Below are 20,568 nucleotides of genomic sequence, written 5' to 3' on the forward strand. Positions count from 1 at the left end.
AGGGAGAAAGATTGTTTTCTGCTGCTCCAGAGAAGCAGACACGGAGCAATGGATTCAAACTACAAGAAAGAAGATTCCACCTCAACATTAGGAAGAACTTCCTGACAGTAAGAGCTGTTCGGCAGTGGAATTTGCTGCCAAGGAGTGTGGTGGAGTCTCCTTCTTTGGAGGTCTTTAAGCAGAGGCTTGACAGGCATATGTCAAGAATGCTTTGATGGTGTTTCCTGCTTGGCAGGGGGTTGGACTGGATGGCCCTTGTGGTCTCTTCCAACTCTATGATTCTATGAACTCAATGGGTCTCCCTTCTGGCGCACACGGAGGGGGAAGGGCGTGCGGCTTGCCAGGATCGTAGCGGCGGCTAAAAAAATCTGCTTTTGGAAGGGGGGGCACCCTAGGGAATGGAAGAGAGACCCGTACAATCTATCTATTTAATTTTTTAAAAAGAGCCCCTGCGAACTCTCAGCCGCTTCTCTCTTATCTTCATTATGGGTAGGGGCGGACTGTAGGGCCTAAAGGGAGGGAGGAAGATTGGCGATTGGGGCCAGCCCACCCATTCACTCTTCGCACTCCCACTCCTGCCCCCGTGCGCGCCTGCCGGGTTCCCCCGCGCGGAGGGAGGGGCGCGCGCGCTTGGAGAGGCGGAGGCGAAGGCTCCACTCCGCCCCGCCGGGCTGCTCTTGCTTTTCCTGGGGCCGCCGCTGCCTGTCCCGGCTGCTGTTTCTGCTCCCGCCGCGCCGCCGCCTCCGTCCCTCCGAGGCGCCTAAAGTTTCTTCTCCCCAGCGGAGCCGCCGGGGACTCGGCCGCGGTGGGGAGCCTCGCCGCGCGCGGCAGGGCGCCCTCGCCGTCCTCCGCCGGGCCGTGTGGCCAGCGGCGCCCTCTCCTCTCCGGAGCCCGCCGCGCGCCTTCGTCCAGCATGTTGGCCCGGCCTCCGGCCCCCGCCGCCTGGAGCCGGCCGCTCCTTTGGCTGCTTCTCGCCGCAGCTGCCGCCGCCTCGTCGCCGGCTGAGCCCCGCTCGCGAAGTTGTTCCGAAGTTAAGAAGCTCTACGTGGCCAAAGGTTTCAGCCAGAGCGAGGCGCCCAGCCACGAAATCAACGGTGAGGGGCGGCGGGGAGTTAGGGGTGGAGTAACCGTGGGGGACCGGCTTTGGGTGACTTTCTGCGGGGTGGGGGGAATGGAAGCCCCCTTTGTCGTCAGTTCGGGAGAGCTCGGGGTTGAATTTCATTAGATTCCATGACTCTCGCTCTACCAAGACTTTTCCAAGGGGGGGGGGCTCTCGCTTTTCTCTTTCTTCTCCCCGAGCTTTCAGCCGGCAACTGGTGTCCTTGGACACCCCCGGGGCTTTACTGGTCTCGCCCCCCCCAAAAAAAAACGTCAAAAAAGTTCTGATTTGGCAATCCATGTTGTCTGAACTGCCTTGGAAAGCAGGGCCTCGTTGGGGTGGGTGCGGGAAATGGACCCCAAACTCCTCGATACCGGGCCCCATCCCCTTTGCAAACTGAGGACAAGGCTTGCGATCCCGGCGCCGTTCTGCGGCTTGGAAATTCGATTTGGAGCTCAGTCCCAGGAGCGTCTACTCGCATGTAAGCCTCCTGGGAGCTCAGTGGGACTTACTTCTAGGTAGGCGCCTGCCCAAAGAAAGAATTGGGGAATGGGGATTTGTGTGAAGGAAAAAGATTCGTCCCCCGTTCTCTCATTCTTTCTCAAGTTGTTGCTCGTGTAATGTTGGGGGCGGGCGGCGGCCGTGGGGGGGGGGGAGAACGGGGGGGGAATCTCCAGTGAACAAATTGGCAAAAAGCTGTAGCCTTTTATTGCAACCCCCCAACACACACACAAACGCACACAATTACAATTTAATTGTAATCTGAGTTCCTGAATTTTCCAAACACACTTCAAGAGAGTTCTGGATTGCAGAAATCTCATTCTTTCTTTAAACAACTTCAGTTTCGGAGCAGTTGAAAAGCGGAGGGGTGAAGAGAGATTATTTGGTGAGGAAATCACCTCCCATCTCTCCCCCAGCCCCCCTTCGCATCTACTAAATGAATTCAGGCAAACCGTGGAGGAATTTGCTGATGGAATTCGCAACAATTGATGCCTCCCAAACCATGTGGCTGCTGCTCTCTTCTCCACCCCCACCCCCCTTGCAGGGGGGGGGGGGTGGAGTTTCTAGCAAGGGAGCGGAACTTAGGATTGGTGGGAAAGAAGGTAGACTTCATTTACATTTCCTTGGCAATTGAGAAGCCTCTGCCATTGAGAAGGCCACACAGTATTCCTACCCCCCCCCCCCCCAAGTGGAAACGTGGCTGGTCACCTTGGCCATTGCCTTGACCCACGTTTCAGTCAATCGATGAAAACGGATGATGGCCCGGAATAGCCAGGATGCTAAGAAGGATGGTGAAGAAAAACTGATGAAGAGCCTGGCCAACATGGTCAGGCCAAAGGGGGCTCAACTCGGCTCCCACCCTGCTCTCACAGTAGCCAAGCAGATGACCCTGTGGGAAATAGCCCCCTCCCCACTAGCAGCCCCCAGCAATTGGGATTCAGAAGCAATACTGTCTCCAACAGTGGAGTGGACAATCTAACCACTGACACTAATTGCCTCCTTTACCTGCCCCAGGAACAATAATCTTTTAAAGCCATCCAAGTTGGTGGTCATCATAGGAGCCAACTCCTCGGATGAGGAGTCTCCCCCCCCCCCGTAAAATATTTAACCCCCCCCAATCAATAGGCATTGCCATTCAAATGGTGCATCATGTGAACAATTATGTGGGGCAGGGCTTACCTGTTCCCCCAAATATTTTATTCAAGTTGGCATCCCTGGTGCCGATTGCTACATCTTGTGGGAGATGGTTCTAGAGTATAACTGTTTTGCGAAGGAGTCTTCTGACATTCGGCTTCTTTGGATGGCACCTGGTGATACTCACCCAGCCCTGCAGGCCCTGCCCCCCCCCCCGGATATATTTATCTATTAAATGAAAGCAATTAACATGCCCTCTGTATTTTTGTCACATGGCGAAAGCCACATTTAACTTGTTTGCTGCTTGCCAGATTGTGCAGCTAGGCAGCCCCCCCCCCCATACCCCAAGCTGCCGTCACCCCCTTGGGATAGCATCACCTTAACTGGCCGATGAATTTTGGCAGACTTCTTGCCGAAATGTGAGACTCTCTGTGTAGGAAGTTCTTGGCCTTTTCTCTGGGTTTACATTTGGACCCCAATGCCCACTAGGCTTTATCAATAGGTGTCCTGACTTTTGCCTCTTGCCCTTTAGAAGAGTTATTAGCAACACTTCCTAGGGAGGAGGGGTGGGAAAGAGAGGTGTTGATTCCCTCCCCCCCCTTTAGAATCAACAGAGGCTGCATGCATTGTTCTGAACTTTTAAAGCTCATTCAAAACAAATCCTATTCCTAAAAAGAATTCTGGGCACTGTAGTTTTACCTTTCACAGTTACGTTTCCCAGCAACTTTTAACAAGTTGCAGTGCCCAGGATTCTTAGAATCATAGAATCATAGAGTTGGAAGAGACCACAAGGGCCATCCAGTCCAACCCCCTGCCAAGCAGGAAACACCATCAAAGCATTCTTGACATATGCCTGTCAAGCCTCTGCTTAAAGACTCCAAAGAAGGAGACTCCACCACACTCCTTGGTAGCAAATTCCACTGCCGAACAGCTCTTACTGTCAGGAAGTTCTTCCTAATGTTGAGGTGGAATCTTCTTTCTTGAAGTTTGAATCCATTGTTCCGTGTCCGCTTCTCTGGAGCAGCATCTTGTGGGGGGGGGGCGGGCAAAAATGTGTATTGAATGTGCTTTAAAGGTATATAGTGTATGCCCAGCCAGCTGTACTAAGGGATGGCCTCCTGCATAAAGGACCCTCTTTTAACTGTCCCATCAGGCCCAGGACTGTGTGTGCCAGCCTCCCTGCTCTCCAGATTACACCTCCATTCAACCTCGGGTCAAGGATGATGGGAGTTTTAGCTTACCAGTATCTGGATGACACCTGGTTGGTCTTTGCTGACTGGTGGCAGCCAATCAGCAGCTCTCCAGGATCTCTGCCACAAAGGGGTCTTCCCCAGCTGATATTCTGCTGGCCCTCTGAAGGGAGAATGAACAGGGTCAGCCTGCTATTTAGCTCTCCTGCACTGTCCAGTCTTCTTTGACTGGCAGTGACCCTCCAGGGTCTTCAGCAGGGAGGGCATCTCTCTCCTCACAGCCCAGTTCCTTTAAAGCTGAGGACTGGGTTTGAATCCCTACTTTGCCAAGCACTTTGGCACTCTGACCAACAGGGCTTTCTTTTTCTAGAGTTCAGAATTGCTGTGCCCTTCCAGATGTTGCTCGAAGGTAGCTCCCATCTTCTGTGGGCCTTGGAGGGCCACTGGTGTTCTTCTCCACCACAGCCAAAACCAAGGAGGCCACTTTACGCCACCAAAATGCACACTGGGAATGTTCACGGATAGCATTTGTGCAAATCATATGGTGGCAGGTGACTTTGAACAGGCTGCTCCTGTTGTTGTTGTTGTTGCTGTTGTTATATTTATTTATATCCCACCTCTTTCTCTGACAGGCGACTTACTGCTAAAATAGAAGCAGCTAAAAATACAGGGAAAAGCAATCGTTTTTTAAATAAAAAAACACATTTAAACATCAATAGAATATGGATGCTTTAGCTGAGATTACTGCATTGCAGGGGGTTGGACTAGATGATCCTCAGGGATTTCTTACAGCTCTACAATTCTAGGATTCTACACCCACCCACCCACTCCAAACCAACCATCATTACAATAAAACGTCTGGGAGCAGCCACCAAGAAGGCCCTGTCCCACTTCCCCACCAAGTAGACCTGTGAGGGTGGTGTGACTGAGGGAAGAGCAAAAGCACGGTCATAGGAGTGAATATGCTCTATCACAGGGCTGGCCAACACGTTTGATCGCAGTCAACCGGTAGATCCCCAGGAGGCTTGCAGTCGATCCTTGGCTCCTTGGAGCACCTGGCCCCGCCCCCATCTCCTTCCTGCATTTTATGCTGCTCCGTGGAACAAAGAGCAGAGCTTCTGCATCCAGCGCCCCCCCCCCTTCTCAAAATTTAGCCTGGGGCTAAATGGATTATAGGAGGAAACTCACACACGCATCCTCACGAGTACAGGTGTCTCTTTGGAAACTGCGACCTTAATCGTTGCTAAGAAGCAGCAGGGGGAAGGTTTGTCTCTCTCTCTCCCCTGCCCCTGGTCAAAAGATGTATTTCCCTGCCCCACCACCCTCTTTCCCCCTTTATTTTCTTAAAAGATTGTGGATGCAAACGTCAGAAAGAGATATGATGTCTCTCTCCTTTCTTTGGGAACTTAAAAAGTAAAAAGAAAGAGGGGGAGAGGGGGGAAAAAAACACCCACCCGATCTTTTATGACTGTCCCACACCCATGCAAACATGGAGACAGTTTGCAAAAAAAGGGGGGGAGTTTATTGCCTCTCTTTGCAACTTGATCAAACTTTTTTCTGCCCTTGTTCAAATTTTTCCCTGCCATTGGGCTCAGTTGCTGTTGCCTTTATTTAACCGAGAAAGAGAGAAGGGGTGTGTGTGTGTGTATGTGGGTGAAGAGCAGCCATGGAAAACAGTGGTTGCTCTCCTCCATCCTCGGCCAAAGCCAAGCATCTCCCTCCCTTACCCCACACCCCAGTCTTCCATCTGTGCAGGCAGCATCTCCCCCCCTCACCCCACACCCCAGTCTTCCATCTGTGCAGGCAGCATCTCCCCCCTTCACCCCACAGACCGGCAGCCAGTGGAGCTTTTCTAGGCAGGGAATCGTCTGCTGCCATGGTGCAGTTGGCCGAGCCATGTTCCAGTCTCCCATTATCCAAGAGCCAAGCTTCTCCTTGCTGTTTCAAAACTGCAGAATACCCCCTTTGCAGCTTTGCCTTGATGCGTTTGTGTGTCAAAGGTGCCTTGCACACTTTAAGCAGGCAAAACCGTGGCCACTGCGCTTGCACCAAAACTTTTTATTTCTCCCTGCAACAAGCCTCTTTTTTCACAGTTGCTTGTTTCAAGGTTTTCTCCCCCCCACCCCATTCCAAAAAGAGAGAGACTGCTGCCTTTAGTTTCCCTTCTGAATGACCTACTGGACTGCATTCTCCCAAGGAACAAAGGATGTGCCTTTTTAGCCAGGGCCTTTGAGAGACCACCAAGGACTCCCACCCTGGTGGTGCCATTTCGCACTACCCCCCACAATAACAAAACCGCATGACTGAATGACTCAAAAATGTGGAGGGTTCAAGGCATTCATTGGAGTCTAGGACACTGTCACAACACAGACAGCCCCTAAGCACCTTTACACAGCAGGAAGTAGGGAGTGGGAGTAAATCTTCATTGTTGCAGGTGCCCTCCAGGTAGCATATCCCCTTTCCTTGCCATGAGCAAAGACAGTTTTAGTTATTTTTGTGTGTCTTGGGGAGGTGCCACAGTTCAGAGGTAGAGCATCTGCAGGAAGGAAGACCCACGGTTCAAACTCCCCCCCCCCTGCATTTCCAGGTAAGCTGGGAGGGAGGACGGCCTGAAACCCTGGAATGCCAGACTCTGCAGACAGTTCAGAATGAGATGACTCTGTGCCTTTTATTTATTTCTCTTTATAATAATAATAATAACAACAACTTCAATCTGACTTCCCAACCCCTCTCAAGGAGCTCAAGGTGCCATACTGTATGGTTCTCCCCCTCATTTAATCCTCACAGTGGCCCTGTAGAGTAGGCTGAGAGGCAGCGGCTGGCTCAAGGTCACCCAGTGAGTTTCGTGGACAAGTGGGGATTTGAACCCTGGCCTCCCAGCCCCTGGTTCGATGCTTTAAAGTGCTATACTGCACGGGCTCTGTCTCATTAATTCAGCAGCATGGAAGGTGACCACTGCAGGGTCAGCAGTATAGGGCAGGCATCCTATCTTTCTGTGTCTTAAAGGAAGGGCCATAGATCAGTGATGGAGCCCAAGCTTTGTGTGACAAAGGCCTTCAAGGCCCTGGCATCACCATTTAGCAGAACCAAGTAGGTAGAGAGAGGCAAGGTGCACAGAGCGCCAGACAGACAGTAACTGAACTAGATTCATTTATTTCCTATAATACATGAATATAAAATATAATACAGGTACATGAATATAAAAGAACATGGAAATAAATACACTAGCTGTATAGGTAGTGGCGAACAACATTAAGAATGTTCAAATAATAATCAAAGCAGGTTTCTGACCACAAATTAGCAAATAAACAAAACCTCAACCTCTCCCTAGTCTAAAAATCATTCACATCGAACCAATATCCTGCCCCCATTTAACCTCCCCACCCAGAAGTCTGGTGCCCAAGCCAGCTGTTACAAATCAGTGGTGGGTGGGTCCAGGGTCCTCCAGGAATGGTCTGCAAAGCAGGGAAATGGTAACAAAACTGCTTTGCAGTTGACCCAGCTACTCCTCCTCCTTCTGCTGCTGGTGAGGTTGCAGGTCAATGTAGTTAAGAAGTACGGTAGATCAGCATAGTTCAGCTATGGAACTCTGTGCCCCAAGGAAGCAGTGACTGCTACGACCTGGATGGCTTTCAGAGAGCTTTTTTTTTATTTGAAATAATTTTTATTAATTTTAATATAAACAAAAGAAGACAAAACATAATATATATCTTCCATCCTTCTACCCTCCCTCCCCCCCCCAAGTCCACTTCTGCCACCAGTAGGACCCGTAGGCGTTGAGAGTCAAAGGCGGTCCCTTTTTAATGCTGGGTTTGTCCTCCCCCCTCCCCCCGTCCCCCCTGCCACCAGGAGGACAGGGGTGGGGGAGTACTGAGGTTCAGATTTCCCCCAGCTGATCCTTCAACACCCACATACAAACAAACAAGAAACTTACAAAAAAAATTCTATTCTTATTCTCTTAACATTGTATTTGTGACTTCCTTGCATCTCTTCTTCCTGGACTTCTTAATTTCTTAATATAGTTATAGCGGATTTTCTATACTTAATTCCAAATCTTTTCCTTAAAATATTCACTTTATCCTCCTCCTCCTTCGTGCCGCCTCCCCCGGGTCCCCTCCTGCCACAAGAGGAACCCGTGATGTGCGGCCTTCCAAAGGAGATCCACTATTGTGTCTGGGTTTCCCTCCACCCCCTCCTCTCCCCTCGAAGCCCCCCCTGCTTTCAGAGAGCTTTAGGCAATCCTCCCTGCTGTGGAGACACTTTGGAAGAACTTGAGGCTGATGATCCTGGGCTTGGGTGAACCATGCTGGGCCTTGGGAAACATCAGAGTTGTCTACAGAGGATGTGGCAGGTGAGGAAACAGATTCAGGGGAGGCTCCCAGTAAGCCAACCTTTCTCAGCCCTGGGTTCCCACATGTTGCCCAGTTCCACCTGACCTTACCATGAAGTGGCAGAACCAGTGCACACAACGTCACTACAGAGGGCTGACTGGCTGGCTGGCTATCAAGGCAGGGGGCAAAACTGCCTTGGAGAAGCAGACTTTGTGATAAATCATTAAATCATGATGTTTAGCTGCCGATATATCATGATGTTAAAAACCAGATATCGTCCGCCCTAGTGGCAGGAAGTGAACCTGGAACCTTCTGAATGCCAAGCAGGTTCTCTGCCACTGAGCTATGGTCCTTCCCAGCTGGCATTGCTGCCCCCCCCCCCCGGTATCATTTTTCTTCACCCTGATGCTGCTTCTCTCTGTTCCTTGGGATCTCCTCACCTCTCTTCCTAATAAGAACATAAGAAGGGCCCAGCTCAATCAGGCCAATGACGCGTCCAGTCCAGTATCCTGTTCTCATTATGTCCAACCAAATCCATGTAAGAAAGTCACAAGCAAGACCAAGGGCAAGAGCACTCTGCCCCCACTGTGGTTTTCAGCTGTTGGTTTCTGGAAGCAGGGTACGGCCATGGATTGGCCCTGTCCAAGTTGAAAACCATCCAAGCTGGTGGACATCACTGCCTCTTGTGGGAGTGAGTTCCATAGTTCAACTGTGCGCTGTGTCTAATGCTCCTTCCTGCAGTTGTCATTCAGTGGCAACACAAGTCATTGCAGCTTCGTTGCTTATTGATTTACACATTTGGCTTCTTGCCGTTTGCTTCCAGGCCTGTTGGGCAAAACTTTGACCCTTTCTGTTCCATTGCTGGGCATCCAAATCAGTCCTCCTTTTCCAAGCTTTATCTGCATTTTGGAGATGCTTGATGGTGGTTCAGGTCAGCCGATATGAAGCTCAGAATCTTTTCTGAAAGGAAGTGAAGGGAACGCCAGAGAATGTTGTCTGGGGAATCCAGCTTTGTTTCAGAAATGCATTTGATTATCCTAGTTCCTCTCAAGTCAGGGCTGCAGCCGCGGACTAATCTTCCACTAGCCTCACTGGCGTTTTTGCAGAGGTGGCGCAATCCTGGTGCAAGAGCATAAAATAAGGAGAATCCTAGTGGATCAGACCAAAATCCTATTTGCCCCATGATTGCAATGCCCACAGTACCCAGCTAGCTCTGGGAGCTCATAAGCAGGGCATGTGAGCAATCCTCTCTCTCTCTCTCTCTCTCTCACTCCCACTCTTGTCCCCCAGTTTATATGAAGAGCCCTGAGGGATCTAGTCCACCATCCTGTTCTTACAGTGGTCAACCTGCTGCTCATTATGGGAATCGCACAATGCACGGAAAGCTTTTAACATGTCTATAGAATTATATTGAACAGATACTAATTACTGCTTCATGTGTTTGCGCTTACAAGCAATATATATAGACACTGATGAAGAATGCATTTGGAACAGGTGGTTTCTGATGCTGAACACATCACTATTCACATAAATTAAATGTTCAAATCGGCCTTTTTGTGCAAGTTTTGGTTTTCTTTTGTATTGCGGGAAGCCTGCAAGCAGGAACTGAGCAAAAAAGTAGCCTCCCCTGACTTGTGATTCCTTCATTGAGTGCTCAGATTCCTACTAGTAGCTGTTGATAATGTTGTCCTCCAGGAATTTGTCTGTTCCTCTTTTAAAGCCATCCAAGTTGATGGCTATCGCTACATCTCCTGGGAGCAAGTTGCATGCCCTGTGCATTGAAGTACTTCTTTCTAGGCACCTTTGTCCCGCACACTTAGAATCATAGAATCATAGAATCCTAGAGTTGGAAGAGACCACAAGGGCCATCCAGTCCAACCCCCTGCCAAGCAGGAAACACCATCAAAGCATTCTTGACATATGCCTGTCAAGCCTCTGCTTAAAGACCTCCAAAGAAGGAGACTCCACCACACTCCTTGGCAGCAAATTCCACTGCCGAACAGCTCTTACTGTCAGGAAGTTCTTCCTAATGTTGAGGTGGAATCTTCTTTCTTGAAGTTTGAATCCATTGCTCCGTGTCCGCTTCTCTGGAGCAGCAGAAAACAATCTTTCTCCCTCCTCCATATGACATCCTTTCATATATTTGAACATGGCTATCATATCACCCCTTAACCTTCTCTTCTCCAGGCTAAACATACCCAGCTCCCTAAGCTGTTCCTCATAAGGCATCGTTTCCAGGCCTTTGACCATTTTGGTTGCCCTCTTCTGGACACGTTCCAGCTTGTCGGTATCCTTCTTGAACTGTGGTGCCTAGAACTGGACACAGTACTCCAGGTGAGGTCTGACCAGAGCAGAATACAGTGGTACTATTACTTCCCTTGATCTAGACGCGATACTCCTATTGATGCAGCCCAGAATTGCATTGGCTTTTTGAGCTGCTGCATCACACTGCTGACTCATGTCAAGTTTGTGGTCTACCAAGACTCCTAGATCTTTTTCACATGTACTGCTCTCAAGCCAGGTGTCACCCATCCTGTATTTGTGCCTTTCATTTTTTTTGCCCAAGTGTAGTACCTTACATTTCTCCTTGTTAAAATTCATCTTGTTTGCTTTGGCCCAGTTGTCTAATCTGTTAAGGTCATTTTGAAGTGTGATCCACACTTCCAACATTCAGCTTTATTGGACGGTCCAGAGTTCTAATACTGGGAGAAAGAAAAGCTTATCGCTATTTGCTTTCTGTGTGTAATTTTATACACCTCCGTCACGCACAAACTGTACTTGCCTTCCCCTCCCCCCCCAAAAAACACACCCACCCAGAGAGCTGCAATCAAAGTATCCCTTTCTCTCAGGGCAGTTGTTCCAACTCCTGAATCATTTCGGATGCTCTGAACTTTTCCCAGCCCTACAATGTCCTGAGGTGAGGTGATTGGAACTGTAAACAGTATTCCAAGCAAGGTTTCAAAATACTTGTCAGTGCAGCATGATTTCTGGCCCCTTTCCTAATTATCCCCCAGATGGCATATCCTCCCCACAGCTGCTGCGTCATGGGTCAGCATCTTCATTGAGTTGTCCACTAGGACCCAAGAGTCTTCTTCTTGGCTGGTCATGAGACGCCATGAGCATAGATTTGAAACTGGCATTCAGACTTTGTGGCATTTCTCTTCGTTGTCAATTTTTGGAGGGTGCGCTGTGTGTCTGTCTGGGCCCTGTGTGAGGGTCAGGGTAGATGCATGGAGTTCTGGGGTCTGAGAAGGGAGGTGCAGTCATACCTCTAGTTGCATTAGGTTCATGTTACGGATTTTCGGGTTGCGAATGTGGCAAACAAGTGTTTGCATGCGCAAAAGCGTTCTGCGTGCTTCACACATGCACAGAAGCGCTCCACGCTTGCACAGAAGTGCTGCTCTAGTTGCGGACTTTTCAGGGTGTGAACGGCCCCCTGGAATGGATCGTGTCCGCAACTAGAGGTACCACTGTATGTTAGGAGAAGGAATTGATGTTGTTATATATTTATAAAAAAAAATATTAGTAGCATCCATGTATGCAACACGTGTATTTTTGTAACGTTCCCTTATGTTATCATTGTTTTAGATACTTTTACATGTTAAGCAATATGGAAATGGTCCAAATAAGAAAATAACATAGGTGACACTTGTTCCCCACCCCACCCCCAAGTACATGTGAAAAGGATAAAAGGGCCTTAGATCATTGTTACATGGAAGCAAAGAAGCCAAATGCAGTTATAGGCTGCATTAGCTGAAGTATAGTGTCCCAATCAAGGTCATGGTCATATCACACCTGGAATCCTGTGTCCATTTTTGGGTGCCACAGTTCAAAAAGGGTATCAAACTGGAATGCATGCAGAGGAGGGAAGCCAATATGATCAGTAGTCTGGAAACCAAGCCTTACGAGGAACGGTTGAGGGAGCTGGGCATGTTTAGCGTGGAAGCGAGGAGGCTGAGGAGGAGATATGATAGCCAAATATCTAAAGGATTATTACACACAGGATGGAGGAAACTTGTTTTCTCGTGCTCTGCAGGATAGATCTCCAACTAAACATTAGAAAGAACTTCATGATGGTAAAAGCTGTTTGATGGTTGAACAGTCTTCCCCTTCCATGTTTCTAGGATCACTACATGAAACAGTGAACACTATTTCATTTCAAAGCATAAGATGTCAAATCAAACAATGTGTTTTGATAGTACTAGCATCATAGCCCTTTAAATTTATTATGAAATTCCAGTCATTAAGACACATATCCATTGATCTTACTTGTGTTCAAACGTACAGGCCTGGCATGACTCAATATAACTTTGCAGTGCAAGTGGGCATTAATAAATAAGATAACCAGCAACCTGTTCCTCAAAAGTGCCAGATTCAGGAAACAGCAGCCAGATTATTTGGAGCCTGCAGCAGAAGACCCCCCCAAATATATCCTGGTGCAGTTTTTTAAGGGTCTGTTAGTAGCAGAGAAACAGCAGGGATGCCGTACATCTCTTCCCCTATACTCTGGAAGTCCTGCTACTTTCAGTTGCAGTGGCAAGAATTGTCCAAAGTGAAACAGAAAGGCAGCTCTGCCTGCAAAGCCACCAGACCCACTGGACTAGGAGCTCTGGCTTTTCCATTGCACCCTATGGGCATGGCAAGAGAAAGATGCCACTGCTCTCCATAGAATCATAGAATCCTAGAGTTGGAAGAGACCACAAGGGCCATCCAGTCCACCCCCTGCCAAGCAGGAAACACCATCAAAGCATTCTTGACATATGCCTGTCAAGCCTCTGCTTAAAGGCCTCCAAAGAAGGAGACTCCACCACACTCCTTGGCAGCAAATCCCACTGTCGAACAGCTCTTACTGTCAGGAAGTTCTTCCTAATGTTGAGGTGGAATCTTCTTTCTTGTAGTTTGAATCCATTGCTTTGTGTAAGCATTGCTCTATTGTAAGAAGATGCCTTACACTGAATCGGGCTGTTGGTCCACTTAGCTCAGCATTGTCTACACCAGAGCTTTCCAAACGTTCCCTGTTGGTGACACACTTTTTGGACATGCATCATTTTGCAACGCAGTAACTCAGTTTTTCTAGCAAACGAGGTTAAACTAACCCCTTTCCAGCCCCAAGAGTGGCATGGGGAGTGTTCATGTGACACACCTACATACTGCAGCCAACACACTAACGTGTCACAACACAAAGTTTGGAAACCTCTGGTCTGATTTCCTGATTTCCAGCAGGGGAACATTCTCAGCACCATTTGGCAATGCTGGTGAACCCGGGACCTTCTGCCTGCCACTGAGCGGTGGCCCTTCCCCTATGGGAGCAAAGGAAACTGATCCATCTAGCTCAGCAGTGTCTACACTGACTGGCAACAGCTCTCCAGGGCCCTGGGCATGGGCACATGTGCATTCCTTGAGCTGCTTTTTCAGAGGTTGAAAGGGATTGTTTCATTTTTGAAGAGAAGGGGGCAGCCAGACATGTTGAAGTTGGTACAGTGGTCCCTCGCAAGACGAGGAGGTTTTCTATGGCCGCCGCTTCATCTTGCGAAGCGCGGCCATAGAATGTAGGCAGAGCAGAAGGTGGCAAAGGAAGATCAGCTGTCAGCGTACAACAGTCCCTGCACCGCTTCACTTTGGCTCCGTCCCCCGCTTTCTCCCGCTCGCCTCGGCGGCGGCGCTGAAACAGCCGATCCCGGCCCAACCCGAGGGCAAGCGCAGCACGCGGGGGGTGAGCAGGAGAATGCGCGTGGCGGCTGCGGCGCTGAGGGGCCCATAGGAATGCATTAATTAACTTTCAATGCATTCCTATGGGAAACCGCGATTCGCAAGACGAATTTTTCGTAAAACTAATTGACCCGTGGAACGAATTAAATTTGTCTTGCGAGGTACCACTGTATCTCCTCTCCCCCACAGCCCTGTCCAGATTTCCTTGAATAGGAGTGTGAGCCTCCCTCTTTGCCCTCCCAGCTGCTCATCTTTGCTTTGCTGCCTTGAAAGCTCCAAGAAGAGGGTTTTATTTGGCCGCAGCCGGGATGTTTGGTCTGGACAATCTGCAGCATTAAGCCTGAGGTTTGCCAGAGCTGCTTAGCGATGGCCCAGTGTGAGTGGGAGGACCGTTTTGCTTGGCATCTACTTCACACAGAGCCCTCTTGAAGTGCCAGAATAAACAGTCATTACATTCCACGTCATTTACAGTCAAATTATTATCTATTGTTGAAATTGCCTCAATTGTCAGATGGCTGCCTTCAGAAATGCAGAAGAAGACAATCTCCCCTCCCCACTCACCACCCAGATCATTGTGGAAGACTAAAGTCATTCCCAAAGGCAGATAGGAATCACATTTTAAAGTATGTTTGGACAATGCAAGGAACTGTGTGTGTGTGTGTGTGTGTGTGTGTGTGATACTTGCAACACTGTGTTGGCAGTTCCTTTCCTTTGAAATCCTTTTTTTTAAAAAAAGTGTTCCTCAAAGTGAGACAGGTCTCCCTGAGAGGTGGGCAGAGTCGACCCTCCTTCCTGATCCTCCTCTGAGGCTCCACTGTATGGAGAGGAGCATTGCTTTGTCTGTTCCGCCACTTCAGTACATTCTGAAAGCCAGACGGACAGAATTTTGGTGTTGACTTTGACCTTCTCTGGCGGCCTGTTTTTATGACATCAGACAAGAGTGTGGACTCTGAAAGGCACACTTGTGTTTCACAGTGAGGTCGGCAAAGCTGGATGGTTTCAGAGCACACAGACCTGGATTCAAAAGTCCTAAGCAGCAGCTCCAGGATTTGGAAGGCCTTTGGTGAGAAGGTGTGAGTGAGCGCCCTTAATTTGGAACTGGCATTCAGGGGCTACTGCTTCTGACAGTGGAGATGAAAGCATAGCCATTGTGGCTGGCAGCCATTCCCATGGATTTGTCTTTTAAAACTGTCCAAGTTAGTGGCCATCACTGCCTCTTGGGGCAGAGAGTTCCATAGTATAACTGCACTGCATGAAGAATCATAGAGTTGGAAGAGACCACAAGGGTCATCCAGTCCAACCCCCTGCCAAGCAGGAAACGCCATCAAAGCATTCCTGACATATGCCTGTCAAGCCTCCGCTTAAAGACCTCCAAAGAAGGAGACTCCACCACACTCCTTGGCAGCAAATTCCACGGTCGAACAGCTCTTACTGTCAGGAATTTCTTCCTAATGTTTAGGTGGAATCTTCTTTCTTGTAGCTTGAATCCATTGCTCCGCGTCCCCTTCTCTGGAGCAGCAGAAAACAACCTTTCACCCTCTTCTATATGACATCATTTTATATATTTGAACATGGCTATCATATCACCCCTAACCTTCTCTTCTCCAGGCTAAACATACCCAGCTCCCTAAGCCGTTCCTCATAAGGCATTGTTTCCAGGCCTTTGACCATTTTGGTTGCCCTCCTCTGGACACGTTCCAGCTTGTCACTATCCTTCTTGAACTGTGGTGCCCAGAACTGGACACAGTACTCCAGGTGAGGTCTGACCAGAGCAGAATACAGTGGTACTATTACTTCCCTTGATCTAGATGCTAAACTCCTATTGATGCAGCCCAGAATTGCATTGGCTTTTTGAGCTGCTGCATCACACTGTTGACTCATGTCAAGTTTGTGGTCTACCAAGACTCCTAGATCCTTTTCACATGTACTGCTCTGAAGTCATGTGTCACCCATCCTGTATTTGTGCGTTTCATTTTTTTTGCCCAAGTGTAGTACTTTACAATTCTCCCTGTTAAAATTCATCTTGTTTGCTTTGGCCCAGTTGTCTAATCTGTTAAGGTCATTTTGAAGTGTGATCCTGTCCTCTGAGGTATTAGCCACCCCTCCCAATTTGGTGTCATCTGCAAACTTGCCCATCATCCAAGTCATTGATAAAGATGTTGAATATAAAGAGAATGGAGGGAGAAGTTAATAAAAACAGAGAAAGAGTGAAATAAAGAAAATGAAATTAAAAAGAGGTTTTAGAGAGAGAAAATAATAATAAAATTCAGAAGGTAAATCCGCTGTATATAAACAAAATTCACTTCATCCCCTCCAATGTTATACCCAGCAAAGCCACTTTCTATAAACAAACACCCTTTCTCCAGTCAAGCCCATTATCAAGGTCATTGATAAAGATGTTGCATAAGACTGGGCCCAAGACAGAATCCTGTGGCACCCCACTAGTCACTTCTTTCCAGGATGAAGAGGAGCCATTGATGGGTTCGGTCAGTCAGCCGGTTACAAATCCACTGAATGGTAGCATTGTGTAGCCCACATTTTACCAGTTTCTTTACAAGAATATCTTGGGGCACCTTGTCAAAGGCCTTGCTGAAATCAAGATAGGCACACTGAGAGCCAGTGTGGTGTAGTGGTTAAGAGTGGTAGATTCGTAATCTGGGGAACCGGGTTCGCGTCTCCGCTCCTCCACATGCAGCTGCTGGGTGACCTTGGGCTAGTCACACTTCTCTGAAGTCTCTCAGCCCCTCCCACCTCACAGGGTGTCTGTTGTGGGGGAGGAGGGGAAAGGAGATTGTTAGCCGCTTTGAGACTCCTTCGGGTAGGGATAAAGCGGGATATCAAATCCAAACTACTCCTCCTCCTCCTCCTCCTCCTCCTCTTCTTCTTCTTCATCTTCTTCTTCTTCTTCTTCTTCTTCTTCTTCTTCTTCTTCTTCTTCTTCTTCTTCTTCTTCTTCTTCTTCTTCTTCTTCTTCTTCTTCTTCTTCTTCTTCTATATCCACAGCATTCCCTTCATCCACCAGGCTTGTAATTTTGTCAAAAAATGAGATCAGATTAGTCTGACATGACTTATTTTTCAGGAACCCATGCTGACTTTTAGTGTTCACAGCGTTTCTTTCTAGGTGCTCATAGACTGTTTGCTTAATGATCTGCTCTAGAATTTTTCCTGGTATTGATGTCAGGCTGACTGGGCGGTAATTGTTTGGGTCCTCTCTTTCCCCCTTTTTGAATACAGGTAGGTAGCCGTGTTGGTCTGGGTCGAAGTAAAATAAAAAAAATTCCTTCAGTAGCACCTTAAAGACCAACTAAGTTTTTATTTTGGTATGAGCTTTCGTGTGCATGCACACTTCTTCAGATACAGTGAAATGGGAGTTTCCAGGCACTTATGTAGTCCCCTCCCCTCCCCCTCCCCACCCCTCCCCATCCCCACCCCTCCCCACCCCTTCTCTACATAAGTGCCTGGAAACTCCCATTTCACTGTATCTGAAGAAGTGTGCATGCACACGAAAGCTCATACCAAAATAAAAACTTAGTTGGTCTTTAAGGTGCTACTGAAGGAATTTTTTTTATTTTACCCCTTTTTGAAGATACAGTAGGGACAACATTTGCCCTCCTCCAGTCTGCTGGGGACTTAAAAGTTGAAAGTTCTTTAGATAGCCACCCTGGCTTCTTTAGGCACCTTCCATGTTTCTGTCTCATTGGTATTGCCTGAAGTTGTGCTTTTAACAAACTCCCAACCACCATGAACTCCCTTCCCTTTTAGTATTTCTGTCCATGGGATTTCACCCAGCATTTCCCTAAGTTTTCTGAAGTCGGCTTTCTTAAAGTCTAGAATTTGAGTCTTAGTATGCTTGGTTGCTCCTTTCCGCTGTATAATAAACTTCAGAAGAGCATGGTCACTCCCACCTAATGATCCTGCCACTTCTACCCCACTAACCAGGTCATCACTATTGGTTAGGATCAGGTCTAAAATGGCTGATCCTCTTGTTGCTTCTCCCACAAAGAAGTCCAGCTTCATTGCACACCCACAAGTTCTAGTGTTAATGAGATACAAAGAAAAAAGTTTCTTAATCTACTTTCTCTGTGCAGTGTCCTGCACCCACAACATTTGCTTCTTTGGTGGCACCCGTTTCATACATTGGCTGCCCTTTGTACGCATCGTTAAGTGCTGTCATTAATATGAAGATACCTTCCTGCCCTCTCCCCCCCCCCATTAAAAGCTGATTGAAGTTTCTGGTCAATTTCCAAGCTGCTATAAACAGTGCAGAAAACAATTCCTGGAACTTTAACTGTACCTAAAAGCTGATGCACTTGTGTGTTTTTAAAACTGCATGCTTAATTTCAGCCCGTAAGTAGCAATAACCCAGGATCCCAACTTGCAACTCTTTTCTCTGTGGCAGTTGAATTTAGCTGAACTGTACACAAATGCTGAGACCTGCACAAAAGTAAGGGTGTGGTGCCAGTCAGAAATTGTATGGTATCTGAAGAAGTGTGCATGCACACAATGACAAACTTAGTTGGTCTCTAAGGTGCTACTGGAAGGATTTTTTTTATATTTTGTTTCGACTACGTCAGACCAACACTGCTACCTACCTGTAACTATACATTCTATATATTCCCTTGTTTCACTGTGGGCAGTAATGCCTGGAATTGTAAATGAAGGGATCATGGGGATTTACCCTGTGAGCTTCTCACTATAATGTCCCCACTGTGGAAGGACATGTGGGTCCAGAATTGGTCTCCATAGTCACTTATGGACTCATTGTTAAGATCTTAACAATTACTATTACTATTCCATATCATAATGATGGTATGATTTTGTGTTTTGGAGCTGAGATGGGCACCTGTCTTCTGAGCCAGTGGGGCACATTGCTAGTGGCTGGTAGTGTGTTAAGACTGCAGAGTAATGCTTTTGTAGCCTGCTGAGTCAGTAGAAAAGGCTGTGCATTGTTTGCATGCTACATCCCTGGCTTGAGGCAAATGAATTATGTTTCTGGGTGTGCAGCCAGCTTTAACACACCTGTTACTAGCCTCTGGGCAAAATCTTTGATCCCAGCAATAACTGTATCGCTTCACTTGAGCCGTTTGTCATAGAGTTAAGGAGTTGAGGCTTGTAGAATTGCTTTGCACATTAACAGTTACTGTGTAAATGGTTAAGAACAAAAGGCACTTACCAAGGTATCTATTTCCTTCAGAGTAATGCTTGATTGATTTTTTTCATTTCCCCCCCCAAAAAAGAGACCTTTATTGGTATTCTTTGTGTCCACAGTTATAGATCCCTCGGAGGAGAAGCAAGTTTTGGACTGTGGTAATCCTGTTTTAATTTTAAGTCATTGCAAAACTCCCATTGATTTTGTCATTTTGCAGGAATTCAAGCAAATACGAATAGCTACGAATCTAGATGATACTGTGTTTGTGACTTTGTGTTTAACAAGTTTGCCTGAGCAAATGTTCTCCATGAGCCTCTGATCAATGTTTACACCTGCCCTCTAGACCTCTCACAGACTTCTAAGAGTTCGATGACTTTTAATCAGTTGGAGGAAGTCAGAAAAGAGGGAAATGTGATTTTTTTATTAAGATGCTTGAAAAATAATTTGGCAGGATTATGACTTGAAGCAAAGCAACTTTGCATTTTTGCCCCATGCAATGAATGACTTGATGCTGACTCATCTCTTTCCCCCCCACACACATGGGGGGGGGAGGAGTAGAAAGTGGGTGGAAGTCTCTCCCTTTTAAATGAATCACACACACTCCTATTGTTGATTAGGAGGCTGTTCCATAACTTCTAAGTCTGGATGTGCCAGAGTGCTTTGTCTTATGACAGTTGCAAATGCCTTTGACTGTCTGGAATTGGTTGGGTTAATTTCCCCTGAGTCTGGGGTGTGCGTATTCCCATAGCACAGGTGTGCGGGATTTTTGCACTTTTGGATATTGTTATGATTTACTGAATTTACAGTCTGCCCTTCATCCCAAGAAAGGTGTTCAGGACAGGAAAAGGATATACAATTTAAAAACAAAGAAAAATATTCAAAATTGAATCAAAACACTATAAGAAAGTCAAAGTTAAAAACGTCTAAAAAGCAGCTACAGTAAAAAACATTTTAAAAAGCAATTCCAACTAAAAACACACTTCTTCTATCCAGTAACCTCAAGGTTTCCAAATATAGTATTCTTCTGCCTCCAAATGCCTGGGTAAAAAGGAATTGTTTCAAATTCCTCCTGAGAGTTACCGGTAGTGATGGAGACAGGCACACCTTGTTAGGGAGGGAGGGAGGGCGTTTCACAACCAGGGAGCCACAACTCTTTCTCTCTCTCTCTCTCTCTCTCTCTCTCTCTCTCTCTCTCTCTCTGGGTCATTGCAGTTTAGGGCAAAAATGGTTGTTTCAAAGGAGAGTTGAGATTGGATCTTTTCTAATATATATTCCTTTTGCTAAAAGCGTCCCCTTGAGGAACCAGTTTGGATAAGTACAGGGGGAGGCCTAACCCTTTCCTCTGGTGCCAGTGCCTTGACTTCACTGATAAGAGTGAGGAGATTACTGGGGACTAGTTTCTGACTCTTTGTTTGGTTTTTGTGTGGGTGTTTGCTTTTGCTTTTCAAGGATTTA

The 20,568-nt window shown here is 47.4% G+C and overlaps 1 protein-coding gene across 1 annotated transcript in view; it reads left to right on the forward strand.

Annotated features, from left to right (window-relative positions):
- The first annotated feature begins 670 nt into the window (after positions 1 to 670).
- GPC4 (glypican 4) overlaps positions 671 to 20,568 on the forward strand; it is a 110,894-nt gene continuing 90,996 nt past the window's right edge. The window contains exon 1 of the mRNA XM_060270287.1: positions 671 to 1,094. Coding sequence (XP_060126270.1) covers positions 914 to 1,094 — 181 coding nt within the window. The 5' untranslated portion in view covers positions 671 to 913. The remainder of the gene's footprint in view (positions 1,095 to 20,568) is intronic.

The sequence above is a fragment of the Zootoca vivipara genome, chromosome Z, assembly GCF_963506605.1.
Source record: "Zootoca vivipara chromosome Z, rZooViv1.1, whole genome shotgun sequence".
NCBI lineage: Eukaryota > Metazoa > Chordata > Lepidosauria > Squamata > Lacertidae > Zootoca > Zootoca vivipara.